At 36.6% G+C, this 16,958-nt stretch overlaps 1 protein-coding gene across 5 annotated transcripts in view; it reads right to left on the bottom strand.

Moving 5' to 3' along the window:
• Window positions 1–16,958, bottom strand: part of DCLK2 (doublecortin like kinase 2) — an 85,899-nt gene that overhangs the window by 41,637 nt on the left and 27,304 nt on the right. For all 5 annotated transcript variants that reach the window (XR_007889496.1, XM_051619698.1, XM_051619699.1 and 2 more), the window contains exon 3: window positions 1,297–1,399. Coding sequence is in view for 4 of the 5 variants with exons in the window: in XM_051619698.1 (XP_051475658.1) it covers window positions 1,297–1,399 (103 nt within the window). In the remaining variant the exon portion in view is untranslated. The remainder of the gene's footprint in view (window positions 1–1,296; window positions 1,400–16,958) is intronic.

Here is a 16,958-nt window from a genome sequence, read left to right as displayed (position 1 = left end):
TAAGTTCTAAGAGGGCTTTGGCCTTTCTTGTTGACTTCCTACAAACCGTAACAACATCCCTATAGTTCATCCCAAGTGACAAGCTCCTTCTTCCACGAACTGTACATTTCTTTCTTCCATGAGACTTTCTTCAGAAGATCCTTGCATATCCATGCAGGTCATTTAACACCTCTGCCTGATTTTCTACTTGAAGGAATGTACCTATTTTGGGCTTGGAGAAATGGTAATTAAAAACTGACCACCTTTCCTGGATTCCCTTTCCTTCCAGAGTTTTAGCCCATGGGATTCTTGCAAGCAGAACTTTGAAGAGTCCAAAGTTAGCCCTATGGAAGTCCAGGGTTGTAATCCTACTTATTACCCTGCTTCTTCCTTGTAAAATATTAAACTCCACCGTATATTGATGAATAAAGAAGGTTTGTCTGGAGACATTCAGGTTGGGAATAGCCTTGGTGACAGTGACCATGATATGGTGGACTTTATGACCTTTATTAGTCCTTTCCAACCTAAACCTTATGATTCTACAAATTTGGAGGAAAAAACCCACACCCACACATCTATATGTATATGATTCAGTATTCCAAACCAATTTTAAAACTCCCTGGTAGAGGAGAGTACTTTTTTCTTGAACTGACATTACACATTTTCTCTCTACAGAAAAACAACTTTTGTAACCAAGTTAATTAATGACCTCTCAGTGGCAGTCAGCATAGGCACAAAGTCCCAGTTTGTCTCACCTCCTTTCCTACCCAACAACCCCTCTAACCTCACAATATAAACTGGCTCAACAGACAAGACCTTAATGTGTGAATTGCCTAGCAGGACAACTCAAGACCTGAAATGGGCTTGGTTACTCTTGTAATTTTTCAAAAACCTCATGAAGACAGCAATATGAAAATAATCTTTTAGCCACAGATGTCAAAAGTGAATATTTTTAACAGATTTTAGGCTCATTAGACCCATGACTGAACCTTTTAAAATTGAATGCTGTTTTCAATGTAACTTCAGGAACAGGGTCAGTTATCTAAGAAAATGGATCAGGTTTGTTAGTGCATTTTAACAGACTTACAGAATCCAGATGATGGTTTGGAAAAACTTTTTAATCCATAGGAAAATACATTCTGTTGTAATATGTCTATTTTATAGTCTATTATGATATACTATTAATAATGTCTTTTCTCCTGTATCACACAACTCTTGAGGATTGAACAGGGGAGGAAGTAGAGGCAGGGTAAGAGGGAAGAGTTCTCAATGAAGTTGACTATTTCTGTGGTTTTAGGATGTATTATTTAGTCTTACCGCTGTGATCCAACACGAAGTCATCCTGAGCATACCGGTATTTCTCAGGTCCACATGCAATGAAGACATCATCATCTCCAAAAAAGTCCTGCAAGCATGTCACCTTGACAGGAAAACACATGAATCAAAATAAACAAATGCAGTACTTTGAAATACTAAATCTTCAGTTAGTCAGCAACAGGAAGTTTCTGTTTTCACAAAGATATCATATGTTCTATTTAGAATGACAGAAAAAATCCAGTTCTCAAGAACTTCAGCTCTCCAGTAGTGCAGGAGACCTCAAGGTCAAAAATGTAAAATATGACTGCCCCTCATCCTCGAAGCACCTTTTCTTACATTTAACATCTGATTTTTGCCTATAACTACATATGCATGCTGATGACTTTGGAAAGACCAACTATAATTACTACTCAAATATCAAAGCTTCTTGTATTCTTACATTAACTGCTTATGGGAAAACATGAGAAGTTAGAATTACTGCATCTCCAAATTTGTGGGGTTTTTTTAATCCTCTGAGGCATTTAACATCCATGTTTTAAAGTCCTGTTAAAAAATAATAATTCTCCAATTTATTCAGAGGTATTCCATATTCAAGAATAGAGAAATACTGAGTCCCTTCCATGCTCTTGCAGCTTTGTCTGTTATTTGTCCAGTAATGACGTTAAAATGTGCCTCAAGAAGGAGTGGGATATTCAGAAAGAAAAACAGTTCAGACAATATTTAAAAACACAAAACCAAACATGTTGAAACAACCACACTCCTCAAAAGTCAGTAAATGTCAGTTTGTGAAGGAGCAAGTGCCTGCTTTAAAAAACAAAATTAAAATGGTACAACAAGAAATCCCACTGAACTCATTCTAACTCCCTTGTAAGAAAAAAATTGTTTTCAGGTAACAAGCTACTTTAAAAACACAAATTAATTAGAATTTTACTGCATAATTGTTTCCCTTTAATTGTTCTCTTTAACATTGCAAACCCAAATGAGATCTAGGAATAAAAGCTAAGAAAGTTAAAACCATTTGGTAAAACCATGTAATTAAAGAGGTAAAACAAAAAACTGCCTTCAGGGAAAGTAGCTTTTTTTTTCCTTCCCAGATACCTGTCAGCACCATTTGCATATTTTAGCCACCGAGAAAATAGTAAACACTGACAGAACTACAGGAAGGGATCTCTCCTGCCTGCAGTATTCTGAGAAACACTCAGAATATCAATGACTCTCAGCAAGAACACCCACACAAGGCATTCACCAGCAGTGCAGTTGTCATGGCAGCTAACCCAGGAATGACAGACGGTGCCCTTACGGCAGGATCCTCACTACAGTGCCACATGCTGAATCTAGCATTTGTGTCACTGTGTTATGCAGCCAAAGGACTGCAGCCCTCCCCAAAATCCTTTTATTGTTATCTTACCGTTGCAGACAACAGACATTTTCAGATGTACTTCAAACTGCCGCTTCTAGTTAAGTAAAGAGGAAGTAATAACTGGATTCAAAAGACTATGCAAATTGAAGAAAAGTTTTGCTAACATGGGATTTATTCCTCTCTACTTAATAACTCTCTCTACTAATAAGATGACGCATTAACATTTACACAGATTTCAGGAATCCAGCAATGAACCCAAATCCACCATTTCAGGGAAAGCTGTGCGAGGCACAAGTTCACACCCGAAGTCCCCCAGACCCCGCTAATTTCCACAAGTTCTGCCTATCTATCACTGCTCTACTCATGCCCTTGGTGCCATTGCAGTGCTGTTGGGAGAAGGTTAGAGTTAAATGCTGTGATTCAGCAGAGCTTAAAATTAACCCTTCTGTTCTGACTCAAAGCCTCCCCCTCACCCGTTAACCTATCCAGTCTAACACCTGAGCTGAGAGTAAGAGAGGAGAGTATGACAAGTCTCAGGTCAGACCCTGGGAAACACACAGGGATATAATATCATCCTTTTGTTCTCTGCAGAGCAGTTCTACAAAAGAAGGGTCAGATCTGTGCACAAAAGATGACAGGAGTACAGAAATGCACCTTAAAATCTTTTGTAAATGGCTACTGTGGAAGGGAATAGAGAACTTTGAGAAAGGTACTGATTTCTATAGGTGCTTTCCCACATGTTCATGTGTATATAGTTTCCACAGGAAAAAATTCACAGGAGTAATCATGAGTACGAGTGATCAGATAAACTGCTGGAGTTGGAGAAATGGCACCTCCATTTTAGAGCTCAGGTTAATGCCAGCCTCTTGATTTGCTCACATGCTCTGTACCTCACCTGTGTGACTTCCAGGTCACAGTCACGGACCAAGACAGCTCACTGTAGAAGATACTAAACTACACTTATAACTGAAAGCCAGATAAATGCAACCATTAGAAAGATTTACATAGATGCTTGCTATATTCCTCCCTACAAATAGCACAGACTGGCTACATGTAAAATACACAAGAAGAAAAAATTACTTGAAAAAGCGCATTCAACAAAGAATAAAGATATCCTAGAACTTACCAGTCCCAAATAACCACATATTATGAGGTGATGGAAGTATTTTTAAAACCAAGTTCATAAAAATCTTCTGTTTTCCTGAAAGTACAATCTCAGGGTTATTTTTCTAGGCCTGTATCATAATGAAGTCAAAGGAGCAGCTCCCAAGGTGCAAAGAGATGATAAACGAAATGCTCCTTATTTCCTACAGAATTAAAATTAAGGTATATGCTGCAATTCTACAATAAGTTTTTTGCTCACTTAGTGTGTAAAAAACTGTTAAGGGATAAAAAGACTAAATAATTTGCATGGGATTTTGAATGCTGAAGGTCCACTGTGGTCTAACTTGCAAATCACACAATTCCACTCCAAAGAATATCTATACTTAAATCAAATAGTAATTTTTTATAGCTTTAAGCAGGATCCAATCAGTTAAGAAATATATATATATATAAATTTGAACACTTATTGATTTTTATTATTTTTTTTAGAGTTTCATTACCAGTAAAACTTGTGCATATGAATAGTATGTCAGTCATTCCAGTAAGTTAGGGATCAAAATTTGGTTTGTGAAATTAGTGTATGACAAATACGGTTTCTCTTTCCACTAAGTGCCTATAATTTGTCCTACCCATTCTTTGTTTTGCTTCACTTGGTGCTAAAAGAACTATTAAGTTCTTAAAAAATATTTCCTAAAATGCCTTTCAAAGCCAGATGGTATTTGCAAAGATGCATTGAAGTGCACCATAGCAATAACTTTCAAATTTGTAGTCATTCATTCAAGTAACAACTCTCTTGCTAGTCCTGATGCTGGGAGCTTCTATGCATCAAGTTGAACAAGTTATAAGCTTGATTCACCTCAAAAAGGTTCATCACCAAAATGACATCCAATTTTCAATAGTGTTGAGAGCTTTTTAAAAATTACATTCATTAGGTAATTTTTGAGATTCAGATCCGGCCAATTCCTAGCTTACATCCACAAAAGCTCTATACAAGTACTTAGAGTACATGCTTTCCACAGGTGGCCTTGCAGTAAGCTCAATCAGAACAGGTGTCTCCTGTCTTTAGCTTTACTTACTATAGATAACTTTTCTTACAAGTTGAACATAATATGTTTGTCCACAGGAAAAAAAATAATCTGTTTTAAATCTGATGTTTTAATGGAAGTTATACAAAGAGCTGCACAAGGAAGTTTTTTAGGATTTCTCATTATAGCTGACACTACAAAAGCTTACACTAAAGGAGTGTCATGCCTCCTTGAATAAATAATTTTTTTTTTTCACACATAGAAAAGTGAAATACATTTTGAAAAACTGCTTTACAAACACTTCAGAAAAAATGTTATATTGTTAACTCTGTGTGTTTCAATCAACAATCTAAAATGTGTTAAACCCTACTTCTAAATAAAACACCCTTTCCTAGCCTGTGTTCTGCGGGTAATTCCATTGCCTTCCCTTAATTCAGAACCAAAAGTGACTTAGTGGTGCTCCTCTGACAACTCAGACTGCCATCAGGTTGTCTTGTTCCGCTGCTTTTGTTCAAAATACGTCACTAGACACAGCAGAGTAGTGCCTATTTGGATAGGACTGAACTGGCACTAAGTCCTTTAAAAAGACTCCTAACAGCTTAGAATGACACACATGAATAGAAGGGATTAGGTAAAAGCAAAAAAAGTTGTGCGAGAAGTCTCAGAATAAATATAACTGGAATTCAACATCTTTTCTTTTTTAGTAGGGTCACCTACAGCATTACTGTGTGTCTGTTTCCATAGAGTTCATTCACTTGCATCCTCATCATAGCTTTCTGAGACTATGTGCAATTGTCTCTGGGCACCATCGCTTCCTGGTGGGCTCAAAAAGGCTGTGTTCACAAGTAGACTAAAGATCAGAGAACAACATAATTCAAGTGGCATCACCCAGGAGAATTAAATTGTAAGTGGCTTCAATTGCAAGGGACCCAAACAAGTATGCAAGAGGCTCAATGATCCAATGATTTAAAATTTGAATTGCCTGTTACAAAAAACCCAGTCCTTTCTTATAAAACTTCCCTATCCTCTCCTCAGTTGAGGAAATCTTGTGACACTGAATGTATCAAGTTGTTTGAAAAAAAATAAAGACCTTTCTAACAGAGGGGCTTATTACTAAATATGTATTTTGTTACAGAAGTGGCATGACTAACAGTAGTTTGCCAGACCATCAATGGTAAACGCACTTCAAAATCACACAGCTGACAGCACAAAAATGTGGTTTACAAGCAGAAAAAAAAAAGAAGCACGAACCCACTGGAATAGGCAGAAATGTAAGTCAAAATATGGAACAGGGTGTTGAAAGGGAAGGAAGAGAAATACATCTATTTCCTGATCTCCTTCTGTCTACAACTGCAGTGTTTTAATACACTCTTTAAATATACTCTTAAATATACTCTTTAAAAATAGATTTATATTTCTGACAAATGTTTATAACTACAGAAGTTTGCTCTCTTTCTGTAGAAATATTCTTCAGTAGGATCAGTTACTGGACTAGAATATATGAATTGTGATCCTCAAAGAAATCCCTTTCCCATTACCATCATGCAGGCCTAGAAAGATATTTTACACAAACTCCTGCTCCCACCTCTGCATCTAACAAGACCAAGATACATTCCCACCATGAAGTAACATGAATAATATTTGATCTTTCATAGACAGAATTCAACAGGTATTTAATAATTGTCCTTTACTATAAAGTTACAACTTAAAAAATTCAATTATATAAAGTAACCAGTATCAACAAGACATTTGTCCTACAACCACTAAAAATAAAGTGAAAGAATGATGCCATGGAGGTTTTTTAGGCACCTGAAAGATTACTAAAGAATTCAATTCCTCTCAAATCTTTAGCACTGAAGAGAGTTCTGGAACTATATATCAACACTCTCCAGCTAGGAGCTTACTCAATAAACTGTATTTATTCCAGCTCAACAAATACACTTCACTTTAAGTGTAGAAGGAAGAACTGTACAGACAAATGCTTTGGCTCAATTTAGTATGGCTGATTCAATTTAAGTAAACAGCAACAGGACTGCACAGTTTAAGTCTAAAAAGGCACACCCTGTGCCTGGGGAAAGCTTCTCTGGAAAACAAATTCTCTACATCAGCTGAAAATGGAACTAAAACATCAAAACTACAAAGCATATGCAAGATTGTATTTGTTTTAAGAATAGGAGAAATATTTATATCTACTGACTTCAAGAAAACAGGATATAGTATAAATATTTTTAAAAGGCAATATAACACAGCAAAAGGAAAACAAGGAAAACTAGGAAAACTGGCATGCACAGTAGCAGCTGGATTTGTGTGTGCTTTTTGAGCTCAGCAGTAGTCACAGACATTTGAAGCTGAAATTTTTAAAGAAACGCAGTGGGGAGTTTTCCACGAATTGCTGAAAAGAATGCAAATTATTTGTTATATGTTAGCATGACAAATCTAGATACAACCTCCCTTCTACTGCGTTCTCTGTGAGGGATCTCCACATTTCTGCTGGGAAATGCTACTCCTCCTTGGCTGGGACAGATTACAGCTATGCCATCCTGATGGTTTTGCCCTTTGTCCCTTGCATCAACCTTTATTTCTGAGTAAGCAAAAGTCAAATATTTGTCTATTTTGCCAGCCAGGTCATAATAGTAATAATAATTTTTGTTCTCCTTTGCAAATAAAGTTAGTGCTGCCACTTCCCCTTCACTGCCATACAAACAGGCTCATAAAATTTTTTGCAGTGTTTTTTAAGCTGTCAGGCTTACAGTTCAAGGGTTTATGCATGTCCTACAGTGCAAAATGCAAGGAAAACACTCTTGCAGGAACAGGTCAGTTGTCTGTTTTTTATTTCAGTTTCATCACCAGCTGAGGCAGACTTAACTTTCCGAAGGAAGAGTTTCCTCTGGGTAGCCTCAGGAACTCAAAAAGGAAGGTGAAAAGGGCATTCTCACCCTTTCCTACCAAGTACTGTGATTTTAACACAGATTTTCTTAGCCTTGGAACTTACCCTTGGTTCAATCTCACAAAAACACCTGACCAGGGGAAAGAGAGTGTATGTGCTTAACCAATATTCTTAACTACTTACTAAGCTATAAGTATAATTTATGACTGAAACCAAAACTGGCACAAAAGAGGTTCAGTACTGGCTTAAGGCAGCTAGTTGCCTGGTTAGACTGAGTCATATTTCCTGACGTTTCCAGCAAACAGTGAGAGAACAGCCAGATGGATAGCTAGAATATTCTAGCTACCCAGGGAGCAGAAATACAGAAAAAAGTCAATCCAGTGAGTGTCTGACATGTCCTTTTAAAAGCCACAAAACTGTAATTGTAACTATTCTATTTTTAACTGGTAGAAATGAAAGTGTCGAAGGTAATTACTCTAAGTGATTTGGAAGCAGGCAAAAAAGAAACTTGTTCAAGAGCCAGGCAAGTACGGGAGCCCACATTATCACAGAATCATGGAATCACAGAATCACAGCATGGTAGGGTTGAAAGTGACCTCTGGAAATCATATTGTCCAATCCCAGGGCAGGTCATACATTGTACACAAGAACAGCAACAGTATCAGATACTTAATAAACTTGGAAAAACAAGTCAAGTGATAAGATTCCTGCTGGTATAGAAAAGAAGCACTTGAGACAAAAGACTTGTGGCAAAAACTTCTGTTCCTTCTCAGCTTATGTTCTCTGTGACAGCTCCACTGGAGAATCTCTCCAGGAAACAAAATTACACAATACTAAAAGAAGGATAAGCTGATGAGGTATTAGCTTCAAAGATCTCAAATGCTACTAAGACTGCCCCAAACACCTACAGGGTAGGCTAGGGAGTCCTAAAACTTGAGAACATATAACTATGAGCTTAATAGGCTCTAGATACCTTTCCTACTATGTAGCTTTCCTACTACTGTAGCTATGAGGATTATGCAATGCATCATAGTAACTTCCCCAATGGCCAACATCCTTAACGTCATTAGCAGAACAGGACAAAAAACCCACTCCTTTGTTCTCTAAAAATAGTGGGAATTAGGTCAAATACTTCTTAACTTCTGAGGCTCAAATGCACAATTGTTTTGTCTGCAACTAAAATACGAAATGCAGTAATAGAGATCCGATTATGTAGAAAGAATGCCAAAGTATTGACTGTGTAACAAAAATTAAAAATTAATTTTGTAATCTTCTGTTATGTAAGTGCACATCTTGACCAGCAAATTTGCTTCAGATTTTAAAGACACTGATTTTCCTGTATATCAATCTCCTATATTCCTTGACAAAATACAGACATTTTTTAAAAGTGAGGTAGGTTTGTTTGTTTGCAATCTACTCAAGAGGCTCTAAGACCTTTCTAACAGTCACAGTTAATCTGTTTGTGAAAACATGTTTACGGTCCTTTTTCTCTACAGCTCCTTCAGGTAGTTGACCTATATTTTGGTCTCACTCTATAAAGTTTTTAACCTATGCAGTCGGCTATCTCTAGGCTTGAGACAAGATTTGCTGAAGTCAATGGAATCATTCGCAGTCCTGAAGCTATGCACAACCACAGCTTGTGAATGGTTGTAGGCCCTCCTCACCTCTGCTGGACAGTGCAATAAAAGTATGTAATAAATATGATTTCTAGGTCAGAACTTCCACAAGACATTGTTTGATTCACCATTTGAGGTTTGGCATCTGGCACCCTTCAAGTTTATTCAATTCAGCAAACTGAGTTTTCTACTTTTAAAAATTTGTAAATGTTGAAATTGCCTGCCTTGGATAAAGGCAGCTTGTTAAACTATTTAGGAAAAAAGAAAAAAAAAAAGAACAGAATATTACAACAAAGATGATAATGAGAGTAATTCTTCTAGGCCAGCTTCCTATATGACTATTTAATCAATGGCTGTGTCACATTATTACAGTCATCATTAGAAAATGAACCTACTTTCACTAATATTTCCCTGATCACTCCATTATGAGGAACAGTAGTAGAAAAGGACAAGACAAACCTTTCTTTCCCACAGGGAATTTAAAGAGTGAGAAAGAAAACAGAAATGTTAAATCTTTGCGTGCTTCCTTGTAAACAGAAAAAGTCTGGCAGTAATCCCAGGAAACGCCTAATACAATATGACAACGCAGAAAGACTGCATAAACAGACTGGTCAGGTCACTGCAACTCATACAGCCATACAGCTACTGGGAACAGACTACAGAATAGAGCAGATATCACATTCTAGTTTTATTTCAATTTTAAACAGATTTTTTGCATCTATTTGTTAACATCTCAGAGTTTAATTCAGCAAATGAACACATGTGGAAATGGAACACTGCATTTGGGTGAGATTCAAATAGATCATCCTCACTGCAATGGAAATGTCAGTAAAGAAAAAATGAGCTATAGAAATACATGCAAATTAAAGCGAGTTCCTACTTGTATCTGTTTCTTAAAGCCTTCCGGTACTGTGGGACTTTCTGGCAAGGTCCATTCACCAGTTTTCCCAAAGGGCAAAACTTATCTCTTTATGGAAAATCGTATTTAAGTATTTGGCTGATTATGTGCATCTATTTAGGTATCAGATAATTACAGATTAAAAAGGACTAAAATTCTGGAAATTTTGAATCATTCTAAATCACACTGTAGAATTAATCTGTCTATTTCTATAACAGCAAATACCCCAGAACAATGTTTCCTGCAGTATTACCCACTGCTTCCAAAAGAGGCAATCATTTCAGTATATAAAACTTAGAAATTTAACAACATATTTCTCAATTTCCAGAGTTACAAAGAGAAACAGCAACCTTGTTAAATATAACAAGAGGAAATTGGAAACGGGTCATAGAATCATCACAGAATAGTCTGGGTTGGAAGGGACCTTCAAGATCATCTAGGTCCAGCCCCCCTGCCATGGGCAGGGACACCTCCCACCAGACTAGGTTGCTCAAAGCTCCATCCAGCCTGGCCTTGAACACTTCCCAGGAAGGAGGATCATTAAAAAAATGCAGCTCATTATATGGCCATAATCCAGTTTGTCTAAAGAGAAGAAAAAAAATAATTAAGTTACAAAACAAGGATTATGTCTGGTATCTTTGTCCATACATGCATTAATCTCAGCAACTCCAAAGTCAGCATAACAGTTTCTTTCCTTAAGTGGCACAACTGGGAAGCCTCGTGCAGAACCAAAAATAGCACCTGACTTCACACAGCTGACCTTCCATCTTACAAGTGAGCAGCTAGTCTAAAAATAAAAGCTACTTGTATTATGAAGAATGTTAAAAGAAAAAATTTGCATATAAGGACAGATTGCTGGCTCATCAAATTCAGTAAAATCTTATGGATTTAACGAAACTCTGTTCCACAACACAAATGCAGTAAAAATATAAACATTTTTTTTTTTTTTTCCCCTCCAGATATTACCCCTTTTTGCACTATTTAGAAATCAGTGCCCTTATCTAGTTGGCTAATTGAAAAACATGGTATTCCTGTACTATGGAGAACTTAAAAAAATAAAATGATACAGTCAAATATCCAATATACTTTCATTTCTCTGATTCTTTACATCTGGCACACAGCAATAATCACTGCAGTCCAAGGTTTCCACCATTCATGGGAAGACACTGTTTCCTAGAGAGGTTGCAGAAGCAACAGCTCTTCAAATAAGAACTATTTTTCCATGGGCAAATAAAAAATTCAAACTTAGTGTTTGTGGCCAGTGCAGAAAGAATAAAAGGCAGGAATCTCGAAAAGTCCTTTAATGAAAGGTACAAATACACTTTCATGTATCTTTAAACTTTAAATGGAAGTTTGAGTTTTACACTAAAACAGGTCGACTGGAGAAGATGTAGATGTCCTATCCCTGGAAACAACTAAAGGTCAGGCTCGATGAGGCTCTGATCAACCTGCTCTAGTGGAAGCTGTTTCTGCTCACTGCAGGGGGATTGGACTAGACAACCTTTAAAGGTGCTTTCCAACTCAAACAATTCTATGATTCAGTGGTTTTCCTATGGCTTGAATTGCTCATGTAGTAGCTGCTAAGGCCAGGTTTCTGTTCAAATTCTATTTAAAAAATCAAATTAAGCAACTATAAGATTCACCACATTAGTTGAAATGCATGACTCATTGCAATTTAATGTTTTTATGTAGAGATATAAAAATCTGATATTTTCTGAGTGCCTGTATCAGGGTTTCAATCTTGTACTCATTCAAAGCTGTTTCTCACATCACTGCAACAGGAGGGGATAAAGCTGAGGTACCCTATACATTCAAGTCTCTATCAGTTCTACCCCCTTCATATATACCACTTCACATAGTAAGTTTTGCTAAAATCCAGTGAGATCCTTACAAACTAGAAGAATGCTTTCCACATGTATTTCAAGTTTTGGTAATTTAACATTTTAAAACCTTATGTTACTTAATTTAATCACTATTCTGTCTGTTTCAGTACTTCCAACAAACCTTGCAGTGCTATTTTTATAATACTAGCTTATGGGTTTTGCAATGCTAATTGCTTGCATACATTCAGACAGCACACAGACCTTTCAAAGGCATTTGATAAGGATACTTCAGTATCCTCCTCACTTAATTGCAAACTGGAAATACAGACACAAAATTAAGCTCACCATTTCAAACAATGACATTTCACAGAGGAAATAACAAAAATTCAGTGTAAAAACACCACCATACATACTCTGAAGGTATCTGGGGCTCACCAAATTAGCTTCTGTGCTTACTCTGCTTTGCCTGTCATGAGCTACTGAGGTCTGCTGAACTCTTCTGCAATATCTGGAACAAGTATGCTGGGCTAGGGGCACCAAGTAAAATCAATGAGGATATAACTGATTAATCAAAAGATTAGATGTTCAGAAAAAGTACAGTCATACATGAAAGAGAAGTATTTTGTAACTGGCTTTCAGAGAACCAATTCAATTTCATTAACTCTCAACTTAGAGGAACATAATTTCTAAGCCTGTTGTGCTGTTTCTGAAACGCTTTACTAAGCAGATAAACAGTTGTAAAACACATTTAAAGATGTAGAAACATCTTTCATTTCATGTTCAGACAACAAATAGATTATGAAGAAGTAACATTTCTAGGCATTAACAAAAAAACAGATATATCTATACTGCCGTACCAGAAATTCTGGGGGAAAAAAAATAAAAAAAGGAAAAATAAAAAGTGTCTCTACCAGTTTCTCCTTAAAAACAAAACCCAACAAAATTTCACACATTTCTTCCTTCCTGCCTGAAAATGTCAGTTCTTCCTTCAAACAAATATCCAAAAGTTTAAGAAATAAAACAAAATTAGCACCATCTCCCTCCCCCAGAAGCATAGAACAAAACCAACAAAAACTCTCCAGGAATTTAGGTGATTTGGTTCTTTTTGAACTAAAGGCTGACTCAGTATGTTCAGAGTTTTTTTGGTAAACTGTCAGTAAGTTGGAAGGTGAAAAAGATGCCTATAGCATCATAATTTAGTACCAAACTATTAAATACTAAAAAATCCTAAAGTAATCTGGACGATTGTTTCTGCAGAGTCAGAACATAACAGACACTGCTGAACATTGGAAGCATTGGTAACATTCTCTTGTTTTGTGAAACTCTGTATCAATTATGTATATAATTGGTGCTTTTGAAATGCAGGAGAAAGATCATCCTGTTTTGAATTAATTAGGGCAGAATTCATTACTGGTATCTGGAAATAAATTTTCAGAGAACAGAAACAATCCACCACAGATTGTTTCTGAAGATCCATTTTCAAACCACTGATTTACTTTTTTTTTTTTTTTTTGTAAGAAACTTTAAAAAGTTTCAGGCCTCCTTCTCTAAGATACTGAACTATGAAGTGTAAAATGGATCGAACACAATCTTCAAATTACAGGATCAACTACAGTGAAACTAAACACTGAAGGCCAGTCACTGTAAGCTCTCCTACCCTCAGAAAACAATGCTGGCACTTCAAAACAATCTTTCACTTTCTTCCACTTATATTTGGCAATATTTGAATCAGTACTTTCTTTCAAACTCCTACCACCCTCTGGAGAGGAAATACAAACCATATTTATGCCTGTAATGCAAAGCTCTTCTGACTTTAGAATTACATAAACCTAATTTACATTTAACGGAAGGCCTAATGCAACAATGGAAGGCTCAAAGTATAATCTTGAGATTTTTGGCTGATCAAATATTTTCAGTGGTTTTGCCTAGTCTATTTTTCCAAAAGATTACTCAAGATAACTGCTGCTAAACTGATAAATCTCCCAAGTTTGTGTTTCTTTCTCATAATAAAGTCAGAGTTCACTAAATACATTATTTTATCTAAGGACTGTTTTTTCAAATAACTCTTTTTCATCTATATAAAAACAACTTAAAAGAATTAATACATTACTTAAAGCCATTTAAATACAGTAAGAAATATGAATTGGGATACATCTGTTGATTTCAAGTTGTTGGTGCTTTGGTTTTGTTAGGTTTTTTTAATCAGTTCATCAAGCATTTCATTATACTTTGTCTTCATGATGCTTAAGACCTAACGTATCAGAATTCATTATTTTCACTGCATTTTTCACATTTTTTTTTCCACATACAGAAAACCAGCAAATGCAGGTTCACCATTCTGGGTCTTTATTTTAAAGATTTAATTCATTTTCTGTATATATCTATCATACCTGTTTTCAACCTTGATGAAACAGGATTTTTGAAAAGCATTACTTAAACTGCAAATACAGATAAATATATAAAACACGTTACAGTTTATAACAAATGGGAAACAGATGAGGGTTCCCAGCTGTAATACATACACAGCTAGTGACATGGAGATCACCTTCAATGACACAGAGGAATCTCTCTGTGTTTCTGATCCTAAACTAGTCTGTGGCAGCTAAGAATAGCAAAGACAGCCCAAACAGGTGAATTGCCACATTATTCTGCAGAGGACTGGAACCTACTGTAGCTACAACATCTCTCTGGCATCTTTCATGATGTTCCTATCACAGCTCCTAAGAAGTGGAATTAATCAAGGTCCAGATCAGTCTGCCTCAATCTAAGCTGCAGCACTGATTATCATTGCTCTAAGCACTATATTACAGTTTAAACACAATGGTATCCATATGTTCAGTCTGGCTCCAAAATTTACCTACTGTTGCAGCTGATGGAAATACCTATGCAAATGATTAATGAATCCTTAGATTACAGGGTTTTTTCATCACCATTATCATGTTTAATTTGCAAAACAGAAAAAACTTTCAAATTTCTTTCTCTTCCTAAAAAACAAAGCAATATCCTCACCAAGACTAAGAAAACATAAGATCATGGCATAAAGAGCTGAAAACTATATTTACAATAGGTTGTTATATTATTTATTCTGTATTAAGATGAAAACAACGTTGAGATGGGAGATGACAGTATCTGGATACACATGATAAGCTTTTGCTACTAATACTGACTCCATTTTGTGCACACAAAATCAGGGCTGCTTTAATCTAGCCGTACTGAATTCTAGCAGTAGCAATGCTCCAGCATAAAACTTTGCAAAAGGCAGTCTGGCATCTTGAGTACCAACATCAGCAGCTGAGGTCTGGGCTGCTACCAGTTCACTGCTGCTTTGTATAAGGGCCAACTTAAAGCCATGCTGTAATTGCACCTCTTCACAGTCAAGTGATCCTTCTGGAACCAAAACTATATGCTATAAACTCACCTCTGCTCCATGCAGAAGGGAGGTTTGTAGTACAGACACCTCCACAATCTGCATTTGGGTGTGCAACCATACAAATAAGCACATTATACACGTCTGCTTGCAATACAACAAAATTAGTAGTATGGGCAGTCTCTTTAATACCAGAGATACCTTACAACTAGCAGCAGCACCAGGGAGAGCAGACACTGTATCTACTCAGAATTACATTGGCTTTGAGCAAACAGGTTGTCCTTGTCATGTGCTTCTGACTGCACATACAAGGCATAAACCCTATTCCTCCAGTTTTCTGCAGTCCTGTCAAGATTTAATGTGTTCCATCTCCAAAAAGTATATAATGTTTAGAGAAGCATCCTAATTTAAGAAGCACATAGTGTATTTTTTCTTACTGCTAGTGTCCCTTATGTGTATGGTTTAATATACAGTAGTTGCCTGACCCTGAATGAGCAGACAAAAAAATAAATTCTCATTTGGTTAACTGTATGTACCTTGTGTCAGAATAAGAAATGCTTGCATTTTTGTATTCTCTTCTTCCTTAGACAACAAGAACCTTGGTAGCCTTCAAAAGAAGAAAATGCTTCCTCAGGCATGATTTCTGACATTCTCTTCAAATGCTGAAATACCACCACATTCTTGAGGCAAAATATAGACCAAAAGAGGGTAAAGCAGGCACTTAAACAAAAATGTGTCCAGATATCATATTTGAATCTCATATATCAGTTACACTAACAGATTCATTGTACATGTCCTGCTATTACAGTTCCTCTATTGAGTGAATTTCTGTCCATACTGGAGTCCTGGCTAGAATTTCAGCCACTCCTTCAGTTATTTACAGCAGTAATAGCCTTAATCCATTTACTCACTATTGCTAAAGCAGTACAGTTCTGGTGACTAGTCCTGCATTATGAGGTTATTTGTGTCCTTACTTCTTCTCGCAAGGTCTAAGGCTTCTGCAGATATTCCCCCAGTGCTTAAAGAGCTTCCTAAGCAGCTTCTGGGAACATATGTTGTTTTTACTAGATCTGGGTAGAGTTTCACTGTGTGTGCCAAGCAGAACTCAGTGAGGCCCTGTCAGTGATCAACTGATTTAGTGTTCAAAATTAGAACCCAAGCCCAGCTACTTTTGGCAGATTCACTGCAAGAGTCTTACCTGCATTCAGCATATCCAATCATAGTTACTTGATTTTACCTACCCTGACATTTTCTCTAGTGGTACATGAAGAGACTGGCAGTACAGTGCACTCTGTACAGTGCATTAAAATAGGCTGGCATGTACCTGTCTGGCACAGACTTCCCTAAACAAGATGCTCCTTTAGAAACTGCCTTAAAGGAAATGCCTAGAGATATGATTTGTACTGAGACAAACTGTCTATTCAACATTAACAATAGTCTTTTCTAATTTGGTTGCAAGCGGAAAGTCTGAGGGGTAACAGGCAACATGGCTCATTTATTCCCAAAATAATGGCATAAGGCTAAAAGGTTTTCTAGAAAGCATATGCTGGATCAGTGGAATTTTTTTAATTTTTTTTTTCCC

The sequence above is a fragment of the Apus apus genome, chromosome 4 (genome assembly GCF_020740795.1).
Source record: "Apus apus isolate bApuApu2 chromosome 4, bApuApu2.pri.cur, whole genome shotgun sequence".
Lineage (NCBI taxonomy): Eukaryota > Metazoa > Chordata > Aves > Apodiformes > Apodidae > Apus > Apus apus.
This window is presented reverse-complemented; position numbering and strand designations above follow the sequence as displayed.